Source organism: Acomys russatus, chromosome 6, assembly GCF_903995435.1.
Source record: "Acomys russatus chromosome 6, mAcoRus1.1, whole genome shotgun sequence".
Taxonomy (NCBI): Eukaryota; Metazoa; Chordata; class Mammalia; order Rodentia; family Muridae; genus Acomys; species Acomys russatus.
The window spans coordinates 52,053,587-52,080,639 of NC_067142.1; the positions used below are offsets into that span (position 1 = coordinate 52,053,587).

The 27,053-nt window shown below is 39.4% G+C and overlaps 1 protein-coding gene and 1 non-coding gene across 2 annotated transcripts in view; one reads left to right on the plus strand and one right to left on the minus strand.

Moving 5' to 3' along the window:
- Window positions 1-27,053, plus strand: part of Acbd6 (acyl-CoA binding domain containing 6) — a 137,455-nt gene that overhangs the window by 3,701 nt on the left and 106,701 nt on the right. Inside the window, exons 2-3 of the mRNA XM_051147616.1 lie at window positions 3,088-3,152; window positions 6,010-6,106. Coding sequence (XP_051003573.1) covers window positions 3,088-3,152; window positions 6,010-6,106 — 162 coding nt within the window. The remainder of the gene's footprint in view (window positions 1-3,087; window positions 3,153-6,009; window positions 6,107-27,053) is intronic.
- Window positions 3,436-3,565, minus strand: LOC127191198 (small nucleolar RNA SNORA68). Its single transcript, XR_007830823.1, has one exon. It is a non-coding gene; the product is annotated as a small nucleolar RNA SNORA68 (small nucleolar RNA).

Consider the following 27,053-nt stretch of genomic DNA (forward strand, 5'->3'; position numbering starts at 1 on the left):
TGCTGCACTCTGCTGCAAATATAAAAAGAGACAGACTATACAGACTATAGTACATGAGGCCATGCATCTTCTGCCTAGCTTCTAGGATTGGATGTATATGAAAATTATAATAAAATATCTTGCTTAAAAACCAAGGGGGTGGAAATGCTGGAGAGCTAGCCTGGTGGTTAAGAACTCTTGCCTCTGGGATCCTGTCTCCTTCTGCAATAGAAGCGAGTTGCTATGCCTACCAGGCACTTAATTCGCTTCTGGGTATCTGAACTCTAGTCATTGCACTTGTAGGGCAATTACTTAATCACTGAGTAATACCCCCTACGCCAGTCCAAAATCTAATTCCTAGTCTATATATTATGACAGATGAACTCCACACATACTAAAGCTTTGGAGTATTTAATCCTAAGAATTCAAAGGACTCACATGACTACAACATTTGAGAACTCCTGTGTCAAGTTCTGCTTCCATGGCCAGAGAGGCTCACGAACACAGTATGCTTGTTCTAGCTCAGGCAAAGCAAAAGAGATGACGAGCCTTTTTGTTTTTTGCTTGCTTAATTTTATTTGCCATGTGTGTGTGTGTGATATGTGTATCAGCGTGGGCACTTGCAAGCTACAGTCTAATTGGAGATGAGAGGACAGCTTCAGTTAGCTGTCTCCCTCTACCATGGTGTCCAGAGATTGAACTCAGGTTGTCATGCCTGAACGGCAAGTGCTTTTACCCTGTCTTGCTGGTTGCCCCAACATCTCACTTCTTAAGAAATTTCCGTTTGAGTAGGTGTGCCTGGTGCCTGCCAAGGCTAGAAGATGTTATCAGATGGATGTAAGTTGCCATGTGGGTCCTGGCAATTGATCTTCTGCAATAGTGGTGGGTGCTCATAACCCTGGGGCTAGCTCTCCAGCCCCCCACTCCTTTGAATTTAAGCAACATATTTTAATTTCCATAATGCATCCAGTCCCAGAAACTAGGCAGAAGTTGCATGGCCGCACGTACTGTAGTCTGTAGTTTGTCTCCCGTTGTATTTGTAGCAGGGTCCAGCAGTTGATGTGGTTTAGAGATGTCAGAACTGAAGCCTAGATTCTCTGTAACGTGTAAGACAGATGAGACAGTGAAGGAGTCAAACGGGCCCGGATAAATCCTGACGATGAATCCAAGATTTGTTAATGTGTGAGTTGAGGATCAATCTCTTGGGTTTCTGTACCCTCAGGTATAGGGTGGGTTTGAAATGGCCTCACAGGATGATTGCTGATTATCCAACAAACGCTTCTTCTCCGTCTAGTTACAACAGAGCTGCTCCCGTAGAAGTGTGCATTTTAGTAAGAGCAAGGGGTCTATGTGATTAATCGCTAAGGAGTTGATTGGGTGGCACTTTTTAAGGTTTATTTGTTATTTATGTGTGTGGTGTCTCTGTGAGTGTATACTGCCTGTGTGCAGGTACCCTTGGAGGGTAGATTCCCCTACAGCTGGTGGTGGTCAGAGGCAGTTATGAGCTGCCTGATGTGGGTGCTGGGGACTGAGCTCAGGTCCTGCAGTGCAGCAGCAAGCATTCCTAACTGCTGAGCCATCTCTTCAGCCCACAGGTGAGGATGTTAAGTGTTTATATTGGGGATTATTTCTGGCAGTGGTAATCAAGAGCTGAATTCCTGTACGAATTTCATTTTTTGCACAATTATAACGAAAACAATCTATAATTTAGCTACAAATGTCATTTTAGTCTTAAAAGTGGTGTAGAGTCAGGTGTAGTGGCGTGCACCTGTAATCTCAGCCTGGAGAAGTAGAAGTTAAAGACTACATGAGACCCTAGCTTAAAACAATAGCAGAAGTATTGGCCACACGGGTAGCATTTGAATTGTTGTTGAGACTCTGAACTTTACTTTTCTTTCTTTCCGGCTTTTGACATCTGAATATATCTAGTGTGGTGCTTTTATTTTATTTTATTTTATTTTGAGAAAGGTTCTCGCTGTGTACTCTGATTTCCCCCCACCCCCCCAGCTTTTGACATCTAAATTTATTCAGTGTGACACTTTCATTATTTATTTAGTTAGTTTTTTTCCCCTTCCTTCCTTCCTTCCTTCTTTTATTTTTTCTTTAAAGACAGGTTTCACTGTGTAGCCCTGCTGTCCTGGAACTTATTCTATAGACCAGACTAGCCTTGAACTCACAGATCCACCTGCCTCTGCATTCCAATTGCTGAGATTAAAGGCATGCGCCACAGTGCCTGGGTTAGTATGGTACTTTTAAAATAGTACATTTTTAGTACAGTTTGTCCTGGATTTGAGGAGCGAGAAAATGCTAGTAGAAGCATGAAAATAAGCCTCAACATATGAATTCTGAAAAACTGAACTGAAAAAGTAAACTTTGTTAATTACCTTTACAGAATTCTATTATGGGGTGGGTAAGATGATTGCGCACGCAAAGCACGTTCTGCGTAAGCTCAGCCTCCATCCTAGAACCCACGTAAAGGTGGGAAGAGAGAACTTCCTCCATGGAGTGGCCCTCTGCCCCGTATATACGCATCACCCAGAGTAATAAGTTAAAACTTATAAAATTGTATTTTAATGGCAGTAAAGGCTATAATTTTGTTATTTGTCTCATAATTAGTTTATTTATACTAGTTTAGAAACGCAGTTATTTACCATCCATTTCCTGTGTTACAGTATTATTTAGTAGTTATGCTATGCAGAACGCGAGGCTGCTTGTGTGGTGTTTTTGTTTTATTAGTTAATTTAGACAAGGTCTTACTGTGTAACCCTGCCTGGCTTAGAGTCCTTTGTGTAGACATGGAGAGCCTTGAACTCACCCTCTGAATGCACAGAAACCCACCTGCTCCTGTGGTTATACCACCACACTTAGTGCTGCTGGGATTTTCAATATATATATATATATGTATATATATATGTATATGCTTTTGCAAAGAATGTTAGATTTTATTATCCTATATATATAGGTGTGTGTGTATATATATATATATCTTCAAATGTTTTCTAGTCTATAGTTACTAAATATGTGTAATACATTTGAAAAGAAAAAGTTCTCAGATGTTCCTTAGAAAAATAAAATAAATTCTTAATATTTTCCCCTTTTGTCTTTTAGGTCAAAGTTGGAAATTGCAATATTCCTAAACCAAACTTCTTTGATTTTGAAGGAAAGCAAAAATGGTAAGAAAAGTTCTTGGAATCTTTAGTAAGGTTGTCGGAAATGACTTAGGGGTTTAGGAATTAGAAAGGGGTTATCAGATTAAAGAATTATTTTTTATATTAATCTCTCTGATGTTGGCTGCTAATGACAGGCAGTTGGGAGAGGGATTAAAAGAATCTGCTTTGAACTAAGTCTGAAGGATCGGTTGGCACTGCAGTTAGTGTATGGGCAGTTCATAGCCGAGGCGCATCCTGCGAGCGAGGGGGCTCTTTGTTATCTTTGTCCCCATTCCTTTTTCCTCAGAACTGTAGAACCTCCTGATTCACTCTGGGGGCACTGCACAGCCCCCCAAAGGCGACAAACCCCCTTTGCCATGTGTAGTATAGCTTAAACAGCCGCTACCGGCAGTGGCAGTGCTTAGGTTGGGTGCCAGCCTTTCGCTCAAGATTGTTTCCTTACATGTAGCCTCTAGGGGACTGCTGCGCACACAGAGGTGTCTTTGAGAGAAAGCCAGAGAAAGGAAGGGAGAAGAACAAGATAAGCCCTCATTGCAAGCTTGCCTAACCCTCTGCCCCACAGGAAAGAAGTGCTTGCCATATTTTTATTTTTGGAAGAATCATGGAGAAAAAAAAATCCAAAACTAGACACAGGTTCACTCTACTCTGAGTACATTTTTGACCCATAATTCAACGATTCTGTCACATTTTTTTTCTTACCAGACTTAAGTGAAAAAAGAGAACTTGTTAAACAGTAGAGAACACAGTTACAGAAGGAGAGGTTCTTGCGCATGAGCCTCGGGGTGAAATTGCTGTTGAGATGGCGTTATTTATTGCTGTCTAGTCAGCGTGTGAAGAAGACAGTCCCTCATCTCAGTCACGGCTGCCGTTCTGAAACCCAGATTTAAGCATGGCTTTAAACGTACAGTTACAGCTGTCCATCATCACTTGTTATATTACCAATATCATCACGGTCAACTGGAGTCTAAGTCACGTGACTTCTGCAGGCCTGTAACTTAGCTCAGGGACACCTTCCTGCATTTAAGCTAGTTATTTCTTATATTAAAGGTCTCTTGGGATAGAGGATTTTGTTGTTGTTATTTGTTTTCAGATTTATTTATTTTATGTGCATGGATGTTTTGCTGGCATTTATGTGTGTACACATGTACCTGGTGCCCATGGAGATCCGAAGAAGGGTTTGGATTGCCTAGAACTGAAGGTACAGATGGTTGTCAGCTGCCATGTGGGTGCTGGGAAATGAACCTCTGTCCTCTGCAAAAGCACCAAGTGTTCCTAACCACTGAACCATCCTGTCCCAGGGAGGAGGTTTTTTTGTTTTTTTATTTGTTTGTTTGTTTTTAAAGAATGAAATATGGTTGTAGAGAGAAAGCTAAAGCATAGATTTGGCCATATATTCTGTCACTGCCCTGCACAAAATGTGCTCCTCTGGACAGTCGTCCAACTGCCAAACTGCTAGCTGTGAGGAGGGGGGAAGCTTGAGCCTAAACATGAGTCACTTCTGCCACTCACCATAATTTTTTTTTTTTTTTTGAGGCAAAGTTTCTCTGTGTAGCCTTGGCTGTCCTGGACTCACTTTGTAGACCAGGCTGGCCTCGAACTCATAGAGATCCACCTGCCTCTGCCTCCCAAGTGCTGGGATTACAGGCGTGTGCCACCACTGCCTGGCTTCTGGCTTCTTTTGTGACATTTTATCACTTCACTGTTATTTTTCCTTATGCATTCCCTGGTTCTCCTTTTTTAAAAAAAAGTGATTATTAACAAGTTTTTATATTTTCTCTGCCCCCTAAAGTTTGTATTTCATAGGCACTCTTACTAATTAGTAAAGCAGAAAATGTCAGATACTGTTCTTACCAACTTGTCTGCACATTAGCCATGGGACAGACTGACATTATGTGTCCCTACTGTGACTCATTATAGGCAACATGCCACTTACATATATTACTCTTGCCAAAATTTTTAATCTAATTTTAATCATGATTAATTATTTTGACAAGAATACTATTTAGGTGAGAAAATAATTAGACAAATACAAACTGAGTGGTATTTTGTGAAATAATTGCTTTTGGCTCTTAAGAATGCTAGCACCATGGAAGAGAAAGAGAAAGAGAAACGAGACTCAGTGCTGCGTGTGGCTCTGGGAACAGAAGCCATGCAGGACATTGTTATGACAGTCAAGGGCATTTGGATAGATTGTCTCTGTGCTATAGAATTGATATGATTCCTAAGTTTGATATAAACACAGATTTAGAGGTGAGGAGTTATAAGTAACTGTCAATAAAAAATTTAGAAACAGAAAGAGCTTGCTCTCTTCCTTGGAGCAGGAGAGTAGTGAAGAGCAGGGCCGGGCTTTCTTTATAGTAGATTAGTGGGTAGAGAAACCTGGTGGTTAAAAGGGGAAAGGACTGACTGGGATAAACCGACCAGACTGTCCTCGGAACCTGAATAGTTGGTTTGTAAGATGGGAAATGCTCCACTAGTCTGTGATGATATAGTCTCATTAGGGGTGAACACTGGATTTAGGGAGAATGGTTAAATTGTAGTTTACCATAATTTGTGATATTTCAAAATTGAATAGGTAAGCAAGGTGTCTGTTCCAAAAGGCCCCTGAGATAGAGTAATAAGCGTTATTCTTGTCTATCAATGTACAAGCATAATGGGGTGTTTCTCCTCGCGGTTTGTTATCTTCATGTCCTCAGCTGAATGAGCTACATGTATGTACATATCTATAAATATGCGAGCTGAATGTGATGTTGAGAGTTTAAGGTCAGCTGGGCTTCACGGGTGAGACCCTGGTTAAAGCCCTGCTGTTGGTGCTATTTGCATCACTAATGAAGGCCACTTTGGCTATTGTGTGCTGCAGGGAAGCATGGAAAGCCCTTGGTGACTCGAGCCCCAGCCAAGCAATGCAGGAATATATCGCAGCAGTTAAAAAGCTGGATCCAGGATGGAATCCTCAGGTAAGGCTTACTAAGGCACACTATACCTTCTCCCGAGCAATGTCTAACTGAGCTTTGTTTAAGTAGCATGTCTTAAGCTTCATTTAACCAAAAGACTATAAGGTAATTGTAATATTTATCTGTGAAAATGACTACTTATATATTAACATAGCCCGCAACTGGTCCAGAGACCTTATCTGAGTAGTAGAGTAGAAATATAATTTAATCTTATAGGAACTGAATTTATCTCAGATTTTGGAGCTTATCTGGAGATCATCATCTTGGGAAAAAGAAAACTTCTTTCAGTTAAAAAATTGGGGGGAGGGGGTAGTCCAAACTTCTTAGCTTTTATTTGCTTGTTTGAGACAAAATCTCTTTCTGTAGCCTTGGATGTCCTAAAACTTGCTAGGTAAACCATCTAGTCTTGAACTCACGGAAATATGTCTGCCTTTGCCTCTTGAGTCCTGTCATTAAAGGTGTGCACCACCAAAAAAAAAGAAAATTGGGGGGTGGCTAGAGAGATAGCCCAGTGGTTAAGAGCATCCACTGCTCTTCCAGAGGATCAGAGTTCAATTCCCGGCATCCATATCAGGTAGCTCATGACCACCTGGAACTACAGCTTCAAGGGATCCAACTCCTCTGGCTTCCATAGGCACCTGCACACACCCACACAATAGACACACACATACATACATACATACATACATACATACATACATACATAAAATACAACACTTGGGAAGGTAGCCAGGGCTACACAGAGAAACCCTGTCAACAGGGAAAAAAATATATATATATTTGGGTTTATTTCTCTTATAGGCATGTACGTTTTGTCTGCATGTATGTATGTATGTATGTGCACCATGTGAGTGCAGTGCCCGTGGAGTCCATAAGAGGGTGATAGTTTCCCTAGAAATGGTGTTGTAGTTGCTAGTGAGCCACCTGGTGGGTGCACAGAACTGACTGGGTCAAGTGCTCTTCACCATGGAGTCTACACTCCTCTTTGATATTTTAATGAGCATTTTCTAGTAAGTTTGAGATACTTGTTGATAGAGATACAAGAAAAATATGACATTTCTGCCATTATGTAGTTTAACGCATGTAGGGATGATAAAACACATTAAGATTTATATTCAAATAATATAAAACAATGCATAAATTCTACAGAATTGCATGGGGAAAATGACTGTGGATATTAGGGGCATTGGATGATGTTACATGGACCCTACCTTACTAGGATACTTACAGAGAATGTCTAGAAGAATTTAGTATAGAGGGGGTTGTTATTTTATTTTGAAAAAAAAAAAAAAAAAAACCATTTTTTTTTAAGACAGGATTTTTCTGTATAGCCTTGGCTATCCTGGACTACTTTGTAGACAAGGCTGGACTTGGTGTTAATTATTCAATATAAATTGGAGATATCATATTTATTTACCCTAAATACTTGAGTATTTATTTTATAAGAACAAATACCTTGTCTTTTATAACTATACCTTAATGATCCAAATCAGGAATTTTAATTTGTTTTATGCTTATGTATATATTTTAGGAAGCTTCTATAAAGATTAGAAATTTTAATATTGATCTATTCTTACTGTAGAACCTGTAGTGCATATTCAAATTTTTCATTTACTTTAGCAATGCCCTTTCCAGTTATTTGCTACATTTTTTACCATGACCTGATTTAGAATTTTGCAATGTATTCATTTGTCATATTACTTTAGGCTTTTCTAATTGCAACAGTTCCTTGTTCAGTAGTGAATAGTATGATGGCTGCTGGTTCTCTTCAGTTCTGTACAAAGGTTTCAAGTACTTATGAAAAATGTGGTTAAATTTGAACTCTCTCCAGTTTTCACTGGTTAAAATACAAAATCACATATTTTGGATATTAGTTAAAATTTATCCTAATGTGTATGTAAAAGAGTACTACTATGTTGAATCAACTATAAAGATTTTTTTTGAAAGATTTTTTTGTTTTGTTTTTTGAGACAGGGTTTTTCTGTGTAACAGAGCCTTGGTGTCCTGTACTCTCTTTGTAGACCAGGCTGGCTTTGAACTCACAGAGCTCCACCTGCCTCTGCCTCTCTGAATGGTGGGACTGAAGGCATGCGCCACTACACCCAGGTCTTTTAAAAAGATTGTAATTTGCTTTATGTATTTTGCAATTCTTGTATTGATAATCCTCAAGTAGATTGTTTTTTTAAAGCCTTAATTGGTTTTATTTTTTATTTTCAATTCTAAAATTAGACAATCCTTCATCCTATAAAATATAATAACTATTTTTCCCTTAACATCTGTTAAAGAATTATTATGCATTAGTTGTACTTTATTGTATATAAGCTATAGTTCATGGGAATCAGGATATAGCAGCTGGTAAGCTAGCTGAACAGTCTCTGCTTGGAGGAGCTTTTACTATGCAAGGGTAAGTAATAAGATAACCAAGCAGATATTACAGTGCTTTAGAAGGTGATCAGTACTATGGACAGAAAGCAGGGGAGAAAGCATAGGGTCCACACGAGGCAGGAATAACTTAAATATGCTGATCAGGGAAGGCTCACTGAAAAGGTGACCTTGCATATTAAGGAAGGGAAAAAGTGAACCATACATGTGGAAGAACATTCCACAGACTGTAGAGGGACTAGATAAATACAAGTTATGGCACTGTCATAGGTGGTGTGCTCAGACTGGTGCACAGCCTGCCAGGGCTAAATGGGGGAGGGAACAAGGAGCAGAGAACTAGAAAATAAAGTGGAGTGGTACTTGGTAGTTTATTGTCAGGATTATGGCTTTTACTCTGAATGAAAAGGGAAATATTTCTACAGTGAGCATACTCCAATCATAAGCTCATAAAAACTAGAGATTTTCTTTTACATTGTCCAGCAAGCAATACCTGAATAAAATTAATACAGGCATAAAATATATGGAACAAAAATATGAAAAATGTGGGAGTGTAAAATGAAACCATAGCAAGTTCCTTGCAGGCTGGAGAAATGGCTCAGAGGTTAAGAACATTGACTGCTCTTCCAGGGTCCTGAGTTCAGTTCACAACAACCACGTGATAGCTCATAACCATCTATAATGAGATCTGGTACCCTCTTCTGGCATGCAGTTGTACATGCAGACACAATATTGTAAATAAATATATCTTTTAAAAAAAAAGTCCCTTACAACATACACTCATACATGAAGTCCTGTTCTTTAGAAGTATGGTTCCACATGCAATTCTGAAGAGCTGCCCCTGGACACTCAGACACTAATGTCGGTGGGATTGGGAGGGCATGAGGGGGATGGGGGTGAGCGATCCCTGTGTATGGTGTAACATACTTTCAGAAAGAAACAAGTACCATGACCAGTGAGCATCTGCAAATAGTAACATAATTAGAGTTCCAAAGACTGGTAAGGTTTAGTGTATCCAGAAATACTTAACAATTGAAAACATTTCGAGCAGATAAAAAGGTATAATTTGAACAGTTGTTTGTCTGTTCTATGAGTGGGACATCCAGACAGTTGTTGGCAGTTTTGCGATTTTTCATCTGGCACTGTCTTTCTAGTCACCCGTAGTCAAACTTCTGATGACCACCAGAGGGTGCAAAGCTCATAGGAAATAAGATGAAGATTTTATTCTGGAAGTTACCAGGGCTTTTTGTGTGTTTCAGTGCTCTTGTTGACACCTTGGTTTTCACTAATTATTCCTTTTCTCTTAAAAAGCAAAACCAAAACTGAAATTTCCTCAGGCTATCATTGATAAGGTCATTTCTCTTTTCCTCCCTGACCTGGTGACCCTTAGATCATTTTATTTTACCTGTATGTTATCTTGGAAGATGGGACAATAGCAGTCTCTTCTTTTTTGTCCAGTAGCCAAGTAAAAGCGTCACAGAGCCTGCTGCTGCTCATCTTGTGTGGACAGCATCGTCTGTTTGTCCTGTGTCTGTGAATCACTCATTAAAAACCCAGGCATTGAATCAGATGTCTCTCACCCTAGCTCTTGAAAGGTGGGGGCAGCTGCTGATCAAAACCCTTTGTAGGGTGCTTTAAGAACACACACATTCTGCTGCACTCCAGGTTTACTCAGATGTACTGGGCAGAGCCCCAGCATCTGTTTTTGTGCCCCAAATTAATTTGAAGCATAGTGCAGAGTTGTTAATACCTCCTGCCCACATCTCATTCTTTTCAGTATTCAGTTCTCTCTTTACTAGATTTGTATTCTTAGCTTCAAGACTTAGAAGCCAGGCGTGGTGGCGCACGCCTTTAACCCAGCATTTGGAAGGCAGAGGCAGTAGGATCTTTGTAAGTTTGAGGCCAGCCTGGTCCACAGAGGAGTCCAGGGCATCCAGGGCTACACAGAGAGACCCTGTCTTGAAAAACAAAACAAAAACAAATAAACAATAAAATAGTCAATTCAGTTTGTTTTAACCTTCAGGAACAACATTCTCCTTTCGCCTTAAATCCTCCTGAAATGCAAAATGTGAATGGTTTCTTCTGTTGTACTTACCGCTTAGAATTGAACTTACTTTCTCTTCCGTTGTACTGTAAACATGTCAGAATTTAGGCTATGTGGCATCATAGTACCAGAAACAGAAGCTGTGCATTAGTAACTTAAGCTGAACTGGACTCTCCTAGCAGTTGTGTGGTACCGGATGCAAATGTGAGAAGAGGGCTGAGGTGTAGCTCTGTGGTGAAGCAGCTGCCCGAGCATGCATGAGGCCTGGGTCCTTCCCCAGCACCAAAAACGAAGTCTTAAGGAGTAGAATAATTCTGCTTTAGGAACAGGTGCAGCAAAACCCAAGATTTGTTGGCAGGACTATATATAGTGTGTTGAATATTTAATTCAGTTTAATTTAAAAACTGTCCCATAGAGGGCACTGTTTGACAGCTGACATTACCCTGCCTTTTCTGTGAAATACATACTTATACTTATTTTGTGTATTTGTTTCTCTTGTAGACATACAAAGTAGCTGTTAGAAATTAAAATTTTAAGATGTAATTAAAAAATAATTTGAATGAAGGATCAAGATGATAGTTTTTAAAACTAACATGTTATTATCTCTGTATTAAAAATGTTATATAGTCTTGGATCGGATGAAAACTACAAAGTAAGAAAAGGTTTTGTTTTGATATATAGTTCATGTAAGTTAAGAAAATTAAGCAACACAAATTTTCTGGTAATCTAATTTATTTGAAAGTTTGGAGAAAGCTAGTATTCTGCACAACTCATTGCTCATTGTAAAATGGACTCTTCACATTGCTTGTGCAGTAGACTAGGACTGTATAAGTAAAACAATTGTACATTTAAGTAAACTAACTGAATTCTGATGTTAAAGTCTCAAATAATGTAAGAATAATTTTTGCTTAATTTAAGAAATGATTTTTAGTTTATATTAGTTAAAAGGTAACCAGAATATTTTAATTAGAAATTATAAAAAGTTATAGAGAAATTATTTTTTCTACTACAAAAGCATTATTCTAATAGCATACTTTATTAGAGCATGTTCTGTTATATTAGGGACAGAAATCAATTTATTTTAGATCAAATTTATTGGTCTCCATATATAGGTAATTTTTTGATACAGAAAAGCATGCTGTATTAGTAAAAATAGAATGGTCTACTATATTGCCTTTTAAAGGATTAAACAGTTTTTAGGAGCTATAGAATCCTTGCAATTTTGTCTTTTCTCTGTGTATTACCAGGTTAATCCACTGGAACCCTGGCTCAAAAAAGTGAAACCTTTTGGTTAGAACTTCAGGGCAACTGGCGAGAAGCACACACCTGACACTCCATCGGGTGTTTTCATACCCTTTTGTGCATGTAGTTATCCGAGCTCCAGAGTTTTCCTGTCCTGTTTGCCAGTTGAAGACAGGCAATTTGTTAGTCTGTATTTGCATGTTTGTTTTCTTCTTTTAAAACAAATTTAGTGGCATCGCTCAAACAAAACTTGTTAATGACTTTAAGGGCTCACATCTGTAGTGGACGTAAACATGTTTTTGTTTTGATCTCAAGTGTGGGATGGGAAACAGACTTGTGACAGAACAGGTGATGTTTATCCACTAGAAGATGAACCACCTTGTGCGGGGGCTGGGTTTTTGCCAGCTGAAACAGATCTTAGTGCAGACTCTGAGAGGAGATACATATATGAGCCCAAAACAGAAGGCGGGGCTTTTTGGGTCTTGGTATTGGTTGGCTGTTCATCCCTCCACTTTGAGAGGCTCCTAGACCACTCCAGAGAACACTTCAGGGCTCCTGGTTCCAGCAGCAACTTTACTTGAATTGCTGGTCTGCTGAAATCCTGCCGACTATGCCAGGGGAATTGCTCCCAGGAACTGAGTTTTTAAAAAAAGTCTACTTCTCCTGTTCCCATTAACCTCTTTTCTCTCCTATCTAGGGTAGGTTCGTTGGAAGGGAGGTGTAAGAATTAACCCCAAATAAAGTAGGTTTGGAAAAGGTCAGAACCTACACACATCCCGTCTTTAAGTGACAGCTCCCTTTTACTGCAGTAAGCTCATGTAGTTTAGCTTGGGATAGACATCTAGTGTTCATGCGGGCACTCATGACCCTCGGCTGCTTTGGAACTACATTCTGATCCTAGTGATGACTCCTGTCACCTTGCTATTCCTTCAAGTACAGTGACTACTTAATTATGTAGCCATGACACATAGACAACATCTTGCTCTACATGCTTTTAGTATTATTTTTTCTGCATGCTTTTATAACACATACATTTTGTGTTTTGCTTTTCAAGGGAGGGCTTCTCTGTGTACCTCCAGCTGTCCTGAAGCTCACTATGTAGACCAGGCTAGCCTGGAATTCTGCCCCCTGAGTGCTGGGATTAAAGGTGTGCACCACCATGTCTGTCTATTATATAGTAATTTTTAATTTCACATTTATTTTCAAAACATAGTAACACAAAAGTTAATGGAGTTATATACTATAAATTTGATGAATGAATAATTTTATTATATATCCTATGCTCAAATAGCCTTATCTTATGTATGATTTAAGGGAAGTCCAGGGTTAGTCTCAGCTAGCCCTTTTGACCCTCCTGAAGGGTATTAGTCCTTGCTGACAGGCTTCAGAAGCCTGGCTGGTTAGCCTGGAGATGAAGTATGTCCCCTGTACAAACAGGCACAAAGGCAAGGCCCCAGACCAGGCTTGCTTACCTAGCCTTTTGGGTTATTTTTCTCGTACTGCATTATTTGACGTTCAAGATTTTCTAGCTTTGTGTTATATGTGTTTTATATTCTGCTTTTTAAGAATCCTGAGACATTTGGTCTGATTTATTTCCTACAGCTGTCATTGGTATTTGAAGCTGGTCTCACATACATCTCCTTTCGTACGTTTCAAAAGAGACCTGTGCTGCAGATCAGGTCCCAGTTAGTTTACAGCTGCATGCTTTACCTCGACAGCACAGTATTGTGTCTCTTTGTATTTATTTACCAGTGAATGTAAGGGAATCACAGCAGGGTCATAAATTAGGAATCATAAAGCAATAGGAATACTGTGTTATCTTTATTTTCTGTTCTTATGCCAAAATCTCTATAATCTCAGAATCAGTATGTGGTCTTTGACGTATTTAGCAGTGTTACCCTTGTATTTAGATTTACACTGTGAAATTTCAACATGGATTAAATGTTACAGTTTCATAATCTTAACCATATTAAGTATAAGGATGGCTCAGAGTACATGTGTCTGTAATGTACTAACAGTTGTACGTACAGCAATTTTTAGTGTAAATACATTTCAAAGTGTATTAAGCAAGTGAGTGTAGAACTGCTGTTCTGGTTTGTGTCTTCTCTGTGTGTGCATACGTGTGCATATATGTGAATATGTTTGATCTCCTTTATTTTTACTCCTTGCTATGCATCATCCAATACTGGCTATTACAGAGATGCATTTTAAAACCTGAAGTAGCAAAGCTGCATCTCTGCTACTAACACTACATTCTAAATACGTTGGTGGCCACTGCTTAAAGTTTTAAAACTGCTTTAGTTCTTAACGTTTGGGACTCTTTCAGCTTGGTGTTATAAATCTATTTGGAGAGGCTTGGAGGTTAATTTCCTTCCCTGTACCTCTCCCCTGTCAAATTTGATTCAGCATTTTATATATTGAGGGACTGAATATTTCAAATGTCTAATGTTTGTACACTAAATAAATCATTTTTTTTATTTTTAATCCTGTTTTTTGTACATATCATTTTGTATATTCCATTGAGCATTTCTTTTGTATATGTTTTATCTTGCTGAGTTCTCTGCTGTTTACTCTTTGGTACGCTGCTAGATTTCTTTGCTTATAAGTGCTTCAGTTTGTTTGTTTTTAAAAATATATATCTAATTGTGTTATAAAAGTGAGGGTAGCTATGTTAAATTTACCTTTGGGAATGAATTTATTTAAGAGTTACTGAGCCTCTTCAGGCTGTAGGAGTGTAAACTGATGCTGGAATCCCCTTGGAATTTTATAACAATAGTGATTAACTATATGTCATCCTCTAAATTTTTGTTTTATTTTCTTTTTGTTTTTTAGAGACAGGATCTCACTATGTAGCCCTGGTTGTCTTGAAGCTCGTGATGTAGACCAGGCTGGCCTGGAACTCACAGAGCCACCTTCTTGTGCCTGCAAAAGTGCCAGCCTCTATTACTGGCCATCTTCTAAAAACTTTAAAGAATTCATCATGTGCTTTTTAATGAGATTTTCCCCAGTAAGCTCAAGATACCAAATTACTCAGTTTTTAGTGTCTTTTTTACCATGTCTGCTGATTAGTGTAGAATCATCATCAAATCTTACCATTCAAGCTTTGCTGTTAGCTTATGACTTTGTAAAGCTGAATTAGGTTTTATGATTTTTTTCAACTGATCTCACACACACACACACACACACACACACACACACACACACACACACCCTCTACCTTTATCTTTATGTTTGTAGTGGTTTCCATGGAGAATTTAAAGTGAGGAAGTTTCTCTCTAGACCAACACCTGACTTGTGTTTCGGTCAGAGTCCGGGCGTTGTTGACAGGGGGCTTCAGCAGCTTGTCCCAGGCAGGAGGCAGCTGTCCTTGTTCTTGGCTTCATTTTTGACCGCCAGTGTGATATGCTTCTTTTTCTCTATACACTCGTTTTTGCTAAGTGTCACCCAAGCACAAATGGCAGAATCAACACACTGTGTACCCAGATGATGCCAAGAGAACATAACTTAAAGGATATTGTGGAATTTCTTGGGTCAGCACCTGCAGCGTGTCAAAAATCAGTAGATGCATAGCTTTAGTAATTGGAAATGTAAACATGTTCTGTGTTTACAGATGTGCACGATACATGTGTGACAGAGATGTTTTTGAGGAAATACATGAACTTCTGCCGAGACAGAGAATGTGTGTCTTGAGCACTTTGCTGTTATCAAGTACACTTGCTTTTTGTTTGATCATCTTTAAGCTTGGATAATATCTAAAGTCTTTTTATTCATTACCTTGTGCCTAGTGGAAAAGTTAATTTGCCTGAAATATCAACCACAGAATGAACAGAACAGTAGATACACAAGTTGACAGTTTCTACTTAAGTTTTATTAAAAAGTTACTGCAATAAGTTTTGAAATTTGGAGATTGTAGACTGTACTTTCATTCAAACAGCACTTTTTTCTTCTTTTGAGACATGGTGCTGCTGTATAGCTCCTGCTGGCCTTAAAGCTGTGATCCTCCTGCTTCTGCCTCCCAGGTGACAGGACTGCAGGCGTGCAGCACAACCCCCAGCTTCAAATAACACTTTTAAGACACTGATTTATTTTGACAAAATAAATAGAGCAGTTAAGTATTTTTATCCATCTTGACACAGTGGCATTTGGTTTAAATACCACTTAATCATACCTTGCAAAAAGTCAATTCAACTTAATTTCATGTGTTCTCTTAAATATACTTTATAGTGTGATAAAATGTAGATTAGCTCTTTCTTGTATGAAAACACTAAAAAATGACTTGCTAGTTTTTTTAGGGCTTTAAAATTTTTTGAGTTTCTTGTTAGTGATGTAGATAGAGAGTCATGGGAGGCTTGGGATCTTCGACGCATTTACAATGTTATAATATGTATATATGTGAACACCTAAGCGTCAGAGTGTGCTGTTTTACAGATCGCCCTCATCTCAGACAGTGTCCTGTATTTAAATAGCCCATGTCATTGCTATTCTAAGTTGTACCTTTGTGTTAGACATTTGAAAGGTGATTGACTTTTTTTCACATAGCTTCATAATTTATAAGAAAACATAAAATGAAAAAACTAGACCTTGCTGATTTTGGTACATGTTTGTAATCTCAATCCAGTGTGGTGCTTGAAGATCGAATCTGTTCAGAATAGAGTGGCCAACTGACTGACCAGCTGGAACTTGATATGTTAACTTCTTTTCAGTCTTCAGTTGTGGGATTTTTTTTTTTCCTTACTTAATTTGTAGGTATTGGGTGTCTTTGATTTTATGTCTGTTGAGAAATTTATGATCAAGTACTTTATTTATGACATTATAGTCTGAGCTTAGGCAATTGATTGAAATACTATATAGGGAAATTTAGTATGCATTTTTAAAAGCTCAAATTGGGGAAGTGAGCCAGTGTGGATTTGCTTTAGGGCAAGAGAGAAAAGGCATAATAGGTTAATTTCTTTATGTTTCTGTTATTGTTTATTGCCAAAGTCTTATTTCCAGTATTGACATGCTTGCTGTTGGAGGTGAGCTGTGCATTGGCGTGTTGTAAAGTTGAGATAGGAGATTATAACTCACTAAAATTAGATATAGAGAAAACAGTCTATAAACTGTAGATTCAATTCAAGTATAAGGTAGAGGCAAAATTTTATTAATAAATATGCTATAAAAAATAAGTGAGATTCGGGGCTGGAGAGATGGCTCAGCAGTTAAGAGCACCGGCTGTTCTTCTAGAAGACATGGGTTCCAATTCCCAGCACCAATATGGCAGCTCACAACTGTCTGTAACTCCAGTCCCAAGGACTCTGACACCCTACACCGACATATGTGCAGGCAAAACACCAATAATGAAAAAAAAAAAAAAAAGTGAGATTCAATGCTCGTGTTGCCAGGGATATCAGTGATACTATAGCATTCGGTGGGCACTTTTGAATATAAATGACCAATTTGAAATTGTAGGAGAATTATTAAGAAGGAAAGTTAATATATCTCCTTTTTATGGCTGTTCAGTAGCAAACCTTGATTCTTATAGAATCTAAGTCACATTCCTTTATTTGGAAAATAGTTTTTCTCCAGATTAATTATATCAGGTGAGTGAATTCTATTTTATTAACCAAGTTGAAATATGTGTTTAAAATATTATTATAGAATTATTTAAGATATTGTCAGAATATTGTTTTTAGGTACACTGTAGAGTATCCCTTTTCTGGGGACAATGCAGTTTTATTTATTTTAAATTGCATATGGATTGAAACTTTCTGGTATTTGTCTTGATTTTTAATTTTTAAATACTTCTTTGTATTTTAAATTGTGGGGCATGGTGATGTGTGCATGTGAGTTCAGGAGCCCCTGGAGATTAAAGGCGTTGGACCCTCTGGAGCTAGAGCTACAGGTGATTGTGAACCGCTCGATGTGGGTGCTGCAAACTGACTTAGGTCATTGCAGTATGTGTCCCTAACCACCGAGCCATCTCTCTAGCCCCCACTGTTTGAGAGCTCGACAGTCAACGCTGTAATGTACTTGTGAGACTTCTGTTTTGGAGAATGGCCAAGACAGGATGAGGAGAATCAGGTGCGTGGACTGAGAAGTAGGGCCAATGTGGAAATTAAATCTAAAGGATAATCAGGTTGGTTCTTGAAAGGGGGAGAAAACATAATTGGAGAAAAAAAGATGTTTTTACAAATACATATTATTATAAATGCATGGGGTCTGAATTTCCCAGTGCCCATCCTTGTAAGGAAAAAAGCTTTTATGTTGATAAAGGTGGTTGTCTGTGGTCAGAATCATACAGTGATAAAAGAAACTTGGATCAGACTCTAAGGAATACCCCTGGAGTGGCTCAGAGGAGGCTGGCAGGCAGGTGCAGTCTGTTTATCAGGGAAGCATACTTACTATCCAAACTCGACGATGTAGGGCAACTATGTGAAAATCCAGCTCTTTCTTACATGCTAATAATTTCCTGACCTTCACAATTCGATTCTGGAACCTGGGGGTAAGTTAGTTGCCATGTTTTTGCCAGGTCTCCTTCTGCTGTGTAACTATCAACTATAACTATGGTGCTATGTTCAGGCTGACTGCTTGCTTTAAATGTCTGATTTATAGGCAGCCTTAAGTAATTTGGGAAATAGGACAGACGTAGTGTCGCAGGTTCTTGTCATTTAATTATAGACCTGTGATAGAAAAGTAAGAAAAGCGCACCTGAAATTTATAATAAACAACAAGTGCCAGAGGCAGGAAAAGATGCCCAACCTCACTAACAGTCAAGATGTGGGCTAAAGCAGTGTGTGCGGCTTCTCCTTTGCCAGACGGCACTAGAAAGCTGTTGGCAGAGTAAGAAGAAACAGACCTGTCACTCAGTTTAGTAGAACCTTCTAGGATGCTGTTCTTTCTGCCTCTTTCAACTGCCTGCCTACTTGGCCTCCTTTGATGTGAGGGACACCTTCACCAGGACCTCCTGTGACTCCTCCAAGTCTCAGATGACAGTGACAGGAGCTATGGCTGATACTTTAGCCTTCAGTGACTACTAAGGATTAGATAGCAAGCCTAGAGCTTCAGGGGGGCAGATTTGACCAAGGAGAGGCAGAAGGCAGGAAAGATTTGACAAGTAATTGCTTTTTCCCTTCTTTTTTTTTTTTTTTTTTTTTTTTTTTTTTGTTTGTTTGTTTGTTTTCTTACCTTGTTGCAGTTCCAGGTTATGATGGCACATAGCCTGCGAGGCCTAGATTGTGCAGCCAGCTCTGTCCACAGTACTTGTATTTGTGTTTCTTCTTTGGGGCCTCATTTTCTTTTCCTTCTCAGCATTCATATATTGGGATTTTACATCCCAAGAATTGCTCATTTTGGAAGCTTTGCCTCAGGGTCAGTTCCTTAGGAATCCCAGACAGAAGCTAATGGTTATCCTTTGAAACCAAATAAGAGTATCCGCAAGTTCTAGAAGGGATGTAGATATGGATGTATGTGGCAGGATTGTTTGCATTACTAAGCAATGTAGGCCATCAACAGGGAAATACCAGCATACTGCTCAGTGGGACACTCGATGATACGAAGTGTCCCACAGAAAGTTGACTGCATGGTATGTTTCCTATAAAAGGCAGGCCAGTATATTTAATTTGTTGTCATCTTAGAAATTAAGCCTTTAAATCTATTAGGTGTGTGTTCTCACATGTGGGCACAGGCACGCTATTTGAGAGGGATCATGTTGAACTGGGGAAAAGTAATGAAAGAGGGTTTTTGTTTTACTTTTTACCTTATATATTTGTTGTAGATTAATTTTTTCACATTGAATATCCAATAAAACAGTGGAAAATTATTTAAATAAGAGACAGTGAGATAATTATTTAAAATGAAGAACAAGTGTTTATGAAACCAAAAACATACTAGTGTGCTTATACGTGGTCTTAGCAAAAGGCTGAGAAGCCATGATGCTAGGGCGCTTAGTTTATGCAGCTTTTAAACTGTGTGTGTGTGTGTGTGTGTGTGTGTGTGTGTGCGCGCGCGCGCGCACGTGCCTGCATGCATGTGTACCTGAAATAGCCAGATTGCGTTGTCTTTGGTGGGTGAAAAGGGTTCTGGTGTTTAGTTTCTGTGTGTTAGGACTCAAACCCGAGGCCGTGCTTGTGCTGAGCATGCACTGCACCACCAGATATCCTCCACCCAGCTCCATCACACATTCTATAGAAAACCATTAACATTTTTGTGTTCAGATTTTGAAAATTTTCAAATTCACATGCACAGATAGATCGGATTTTATTTGATTTTTCTTCATACATATGGTTCCTAATGCTTACATGGTGTTCTGTTGTTTGACCAAGCCCTGCTTGTATTCTTTGGGTACTTAGCTTCTGTCTCCTCTCCTCTCCTCTCCTCTCCTCTCCTCTCCTCTCCTCTCCTTTTCTCTCCTCTCTTCTCCTCTCCTCTCTTCTCCTTTTCTCTCCTCTCCTCTCCTCTCCTCTCCTCTCCTCTCCTTTTCTCTCCTCTCTTCTCCTCTCCTCTCTTCTCCTTTTCTCTCCTCTCTTCTCCTCTCCTCTCCTCTCCTTTTCTCTCCTCTCTTCTCCTCTCCTCTCCGCTCCTCTCTTCTCCTCTCCTCTCCTCTGCTCTCCTCTCTTCTCCTCTTCTCTCCTCTCCTCTGCTCTCCTCTTCCTCCCCCCTCTCTTTCTTTCCCCCCGTATATGTAATGTTGTAATAAACATCTTTCTACTTATAATTTTGCACACTTATCTAATTATTTCTTCAGGATGAATTCCTAGCAGTCAGTGGCCAAATTTTATAGTTTCAGTTATTGATTGATGACTTGGACTCATCAAGTAATGCATTATTTGTCTAGGAAGAAATACAGGCTCATGTTTTCTATTAGTCATTTGTGACTTTTCATTAGTGGTTAATAATTATTGACTACTCACAGTGGGTACTGAGAACCACTGTGAACATGACACCAGATCACTAGGTCAGAACTTTGCCATGGTTGAATCTATGCAAACTGTGAGACAGGCTGATTCACAGCAAAGGACGGAAATGACATACGAGAATATTACTTTGTAGGATATAGAAGAAAAAGGATGAAATTTAGTCTTAAAACTATATAGCACATATTTTTCTTTATGTAATTTTTACCTGCTTAATTGTAAATGACTATTTACTTGCCTCTCATTTCCTTTAGACTTTAAGCTCCATGAGAAAACATAGCTTTCTGGCTTCTGATATGTTCCCAGTTAGCAGGCAGCAGGCATCTGTTGAGTTATTTACTAAATGGGGAAGTGCATATATACAATGAATTGTAGCATCTGTTCCCGATGTTGTGTGCAGAAGCATGGCTACCAAGCTTAGGGCATATGTTATGATGGCGCTAAAAATAGTGTTTTCAAACTGCATGGAGGAAACCCACATTCTTTATTTAATTAAATTGCATCATTTTGTATGTTCATACCATTTCATAAAGCAAGAAGGTGAACCATCACTCTGCTTTCACATTATGCAGCCTAATTATAAACACAGGGTCAGACCTCTATACTGGGAGGCAGCCGTTCAATAAATCAGTATTACAAATGATGTGCCCCAAAGGAGTATTTACTGGTTACTTTAGCCAACTTATAAATGAGTAGCTTAAGACCACAAGTAATTAGATGGGGTCAGGAGTAAAGAATACCTATAAAATGGATGGCAAGTTTCCCCTATTCTTTGAGGCTCGTTACTTCTTTATGCTGATTTGTGTTCTAAATTATCATTGATATGAGTGTTCCAGTTTTTGCCTTTTAATAGTAAAACGTAAATAATTTTGATTACAACCACTAAGGAACAAATGAGTCACTGAGGAGCAGAAAGCTTCCTGAGCCAATTAGGAATTGTTGTTAGTTTTGATGCTCATAATCCAGTCAGTGAGCACTCCATCCACACAGACTCTTAATTGTATCAGTTTCTTATCTTTCATTGTGTGTGTGCACGCATGCTCATGTTTATGAATGCACATGTGGAGGTCAGAGGTCAGCTTCTGAGGGTTCTCTCATTCTACCATGTGGGTTTTGTCAGGCTTGGCAGCAACTACTGGGCAGTCTTGCTGGACCTGGTAAACTTAATAAGAGACATTTTATGCAGACTTATTATACTTGTTTTCATAATAAAGTTTAAAATTTTTTAATATTCTAGTAATATATTCTTAATTTCTTTTTCAACAAGTCAAGAATACTAGCAGGCATTGAGACAGTGTTAAGCTTTCATTGAAAAAGCATTATGTACCAACTGCCAGATTACTTATAAAATATTTTAAGGAAATATGATCATAAATAGCCCCAAGACGTTCCTCTCAAATGCACTGTATCTACATACATTCCAGTTTTATGTTTTTGTCTTATTACTTTGGAATTGAATATAAGTAGAAGAAGTAAAACATGAATATTTTGAGTTGTGCCTTCATCTTCAAATAGTATCTTAATTAAAGACACACCATTTTTCCAGCTTTAAATGTCTTCTTAATATCATGTCATGTGTATTCGATTTCCCCTTTGTGAAATTGGATAGTGGTGTATAAATACCCCTGGATTGTGCAGTGTCTGCACCCTGTATCAGCAGTCCTCATTTAATATAAGAGAGCTCGGAAAGGGGGTTATTTTGTAAGAATTATGGATAAACAACAAATCAACTTTGATTTTTCTTCTCTATTTGAGGAACTTGGCAGTGCCTGTATTTTGGCAGTGAAGCTGCCAGGCTCCTCTGTATGATGTTTAAACAAGTGACTGAAACATGCGAGGACACTTACTAAACATGCTAACAGCTAATAATGGCACCCTTGTTCGTAGTAAGCAGACTTGACTTCTATGCTGGAGATAGGTAGTCATAGAGCTCTAGTCTTCCTTTGCCCATGGCCACCATCATTAGTGTGTCATCAGTTGCTTGGGAGTTGTGAGTCCCAGCTCATTTGAGTGCACCTCCTTAGCTACTGGGATTGAATAGTCAGTCTCTACCTTTATGAACTGTTGTTTACTTGCAAGCACTTGCAACAAATTTTATGACTGTAGTTGGAAGAAAAGGCTAGTAATGAAACAGTAAGTTGTGCTTATAGAAAACGTACAGAAATACTAAATAATTGACCATGGTTTAAAATTAGCAATGTGTAGCTGGGCAGTGGTGGCATACGCCTTTAATCCCAGCACTCGGGAGGCAGAGACAGGCAGATCTCCATGAGTTCGAGTCCAGTCTGGTCTATGGAGCTAGTTCCAGGAGAGCCAGGGCTACACTGAGAAACTCTGTCTCAACTGCCCCACCTCCCCGACAGAGATTATCAATGTGGGGCTGGGGAGATGGCTCAGTGGTTAAGAGCACTTTTTCATCTCCCAGAACCACAGGACGGGTCAACCATGTGTAACTTCAGTTTCAGGAAACCCTACACCCTCTTCTGGCTCAGGTACACAGGTGGTGCACAAACATACTCTCTCTACTTGGTAAGGGACTCTGGCATCAGTAAGTGGTTGGGCCTGTGGAGGTTCAGGTCTTTCTGTCACTGCCTTTGGACCCAAGAATTTCTTTTCCATGAAAGCCCTTCTTTCAGGTGTACCAGAGCGTTCTTCCAGGCTTCTTTTGGTTGCTCAACTGTTCTACCGTGCTGACCATCCGGGGGAGTGGGGCCACAGACATATGTTTAGACTGTTATCATTGTTTTTAGGGGGTGGAAGTATTGTTTCTTCTTATTGATGCTAGGTTTCTAATGTTCTTTATTTAGTTTGTGTTTATTTCTTTTTTGAGAATTTCAGACAGTGTATTTGGATCATATTCTTCCCCCCTCCCCAGATGCTCTTCTTCCCTCCCTACCCACGCAACCTCATGTTCTTTCTCCATCTTAACATGACACAGGACCAAAACAAAGCAAAAGTCACCAAAACCCAACAAGTTCTATTTGTTTAAAGGTCTTATGTTGACTGTTATATGTGAATGCTGAGTCAGCCTTTGCTATAGTGTAATATTAAGTATTATTTAGTTGGTCTCACTGAAGAATAGCAGTTAGTCACATTCACTTTGTGATTTTTTTCTAGTATTTTTAATTAACATGAAGTAGAAATATCGTTTATCATTATGTATTAGTTGTACCTATTTCCTGCTTTGCCAAGTGTTTCAGCAAAGGACTGTTGTGTGTTACAAGCTTATAGCTAGCTTGCTCACACTTTTCATGTGCCTTCTTAGGTTGCAGTTCCTGCATTGCTGGTGAAGTTTGCTATGGATTTTCTCCCAGCTGACTCTTGGTAGTAACAGAAAATGGCAGAATAGTCATTGCACTTACACTTTAATCTTCAAATTTACATGTAATTGCTGCTGTCAAGTACAGTTACATCTTCCCAAGTGTCCTTCTTTGGGGACACTTACGGCATGCTTTGATAAGAATTATAAATGAAAGGTTTCTGGAACTTTTTGAAGGTTTGGAACCTATCTACTTTGAAAATTTTAAGCTATAAAATTATAATGTCTTTTAAGTATTTTATTAAATCTACCTGAATAAGTTTGATAGTAGTAAGAATGGCAAAGAATTGAAGATTTGCTATTTATATTTCTGAATTAACTGTGAATATATTACCTTCATGGATTTGTGCTATACTGGCCACAGTTCCACGTGTAATTCTAAGCGCATGTCACTTTTCTTTTCAAATATATGTATGTAACTCCTGTATAATGTAGGATTAATTCAGTTTTGTGACTGTAGTGATAGGACAGGATCCTAGCTGAGTGGTGCTTGGTTGGAGATTACCTGTCACAGTAATGCCTCCTCTACTCCAGACCTGAACAGTGAGTTACACTTATATCTTGGTAACAACAGGGTCACAATGTAAGAAATATGTCATTAGATAATTTTGTAATTGTATGCATATCAGTTTGTGTATTTACACAAACTAAGGCAGCACTGATGACACCAGGTAATGTATTCTTGTACTTGTTAGGTGATCCATCTGCATGACTGTCTTCTGAGCAAGTGGGTTATTCAGCCATAGTTTACTAGACACACGGTTTTTAATTTTCCTTACTTCTAAGGGTGTCAAAACAAATGTGGTGGGCTTATGCTTATGAACCAGTTAAGGTATAAAGTGTCTCTACCTAGTAACCTAAGCTTTGTACTCACTTTGGGTGCTGTTATAACTTGAATTGGAAATGTCCCACAGGCTCATGGAGGGTTGTTTGTTTTTGGTTAAGGCAAGGTCTCACTAGGCAATCCTGGCTAGCCTGAACTCATTATGTAGCCAGGCTGGCCTGAAACTCACAGCAATCTCTGTGCCTTTGCCTACCGGGTGCTGGGATTAAAGGTGTACGCCAACAGGCCAGGCCAAGGGCTATGTTTTGAATACAGAGCTCCCAACTTCAGATACCATTTTGAAGGGAATGGAGCCTTTAGGAAGATAAGCCAAACTGGTGGAAGTATGATGCCCCTTGGGGTGAGCCTTGAAGGTGGCACTCAGTTCTAGTTCCAGCCGTACACATTGCTTCTTGATCTACTACCATATGAGGATCCTCCACTGCACACCCCACTGCCGTGAGCTCTGCCATTCCTTCCCTGTGATGGGAGCGCAGCAAGCTTTTCCTTCCTGAAGTTGTGTCTGTCAGGTATTTCTGTTACCATGACACTTGACAAAGTTATTACAACCATCATCACAGTCTGTCTTCAAGCATTTGCAGATAGAAGTGCTATAGCCTTTAGCTGTCAGTTTCAATCTGTGCATTTCCTAGTGCTAACTATAATGTGCATTCTGTTTCTATAGGTCAGCCTGTTCTGGACACTTTAATGACATTAGAATATATGGCCACTTTTACAGGCTTCTTTTATTAGTATGTTTTTTTTACATTCTTCCATATTGGAGTATGTACCAGTACTTTTCCTCCCCCTCCGTGTGTGTGTGTGTGTGTGTGTGTGTGTGTGTGCGCGCGTGCGCATGTGTGCGTGCATGCCTGTGTGTGTGTGTGTGTGTGTGTGTGTGTCTGGAGGCCAAATGACAACCTCCAGTGTTGTTCCTCAGGAGCTGTCCACGCTCTTTGAGACAGGGAATCTTAGCTTGGAGCTCGACACCTAGGTGAAGCCAGGAAGCCCAGGGCCTGTCCATTCTCTGTCTCCCTAGCCCTGGGCTGAGTGTACACCTCTACACTTGGCTTTTTGTGTGAGTTCTGAGGCTTAAACTCAAGTACTCTTGCTTGCTTGGCAAACACCTTACTGACTGAGCTGTTCTCTCCAGCCTCCGCTGCATTATTCCCTTTATAGCTGAATGATGCTCTCTTGTATAGATAGAACACTTTCGTTCATCTGTTATTAGACTGTTGGCTTATTTCCACTATTTTAAATTAAGATTTATTTATCTGTATGTACATGAGCATGCCTGAGTTTTTATGCACCATATGCATGTAGGAGCCCTGGGAGGGCAGAAGAGGGCAGTGGGTCTAGAGTTATAGGTAATTGTGAACCACCGAGTGGGAGCTGGGAGCCAAGCCTTGCTCCACTGCAAGAGCAGGAAGCATTCTTAATGCTGAGCCATCTCTTCAGCCCCCCACAGCGCTTCTTTTGAACAATGCCACCGGAAACATTTGTGTGCAACTTTGTATTGCATTCATATAGGGTATACATGTAGAAGAGTTACTTGATGAGAATCTGAGCACATAAACACAATAAACTGTAAATACTGAAAAATTGAAAGACAAGAAAATCTTAAGGATTGTAGTCCCAAAAGATTAAAATCCTGAATGTTAGAACCCTGACAAGATTATAAAAATTGGAGCTCTCTTAGAGAAGAAAATGCCACCAAGAAGATACAAGCCAGTAAGGAACAGTAGCTCGTACTGATGATCTCAGTGCTTGGAGAGCCGAAGCAGGAGAATCACCGAGCTCAGGATCACCCTGACCTTCTGCAGGCTAGCCTGGGCCCGGGGCGAGGCTCTTTCTGAGACGATAAAAAAGGTAGAAACCGAGTTTGTGTGATTGGGACTGCTGTCAAGGCAGTGTGCACTGTGCTGTGCTCGCCTTTGAGACTGCTCTTGCACAGAGAGTGACAAGAAGTGGACAAGCCAAGGGGTCTGCTAAGCCAAACCCTGTTGTTGTTTGATAGTCAAGGACGATCAACTGCTTGCATTTAACCACCCAGTCTACCCTAGAGAGACCAGCGCATACTTATTTGTCTAGTTGATGATGTTTTCAAAACTGTCCAGTGTTTTGTTGTGTTCTTAAATCAAGAATCTACAACTCATACCTTGTGTGAACTGAGAGTTTAGAGCTCATCTTCTCATTTATGTATTAATGACTGGGAAAGTGAAGGGCTGTAGTCATTGACTTGCAGAAGAAAA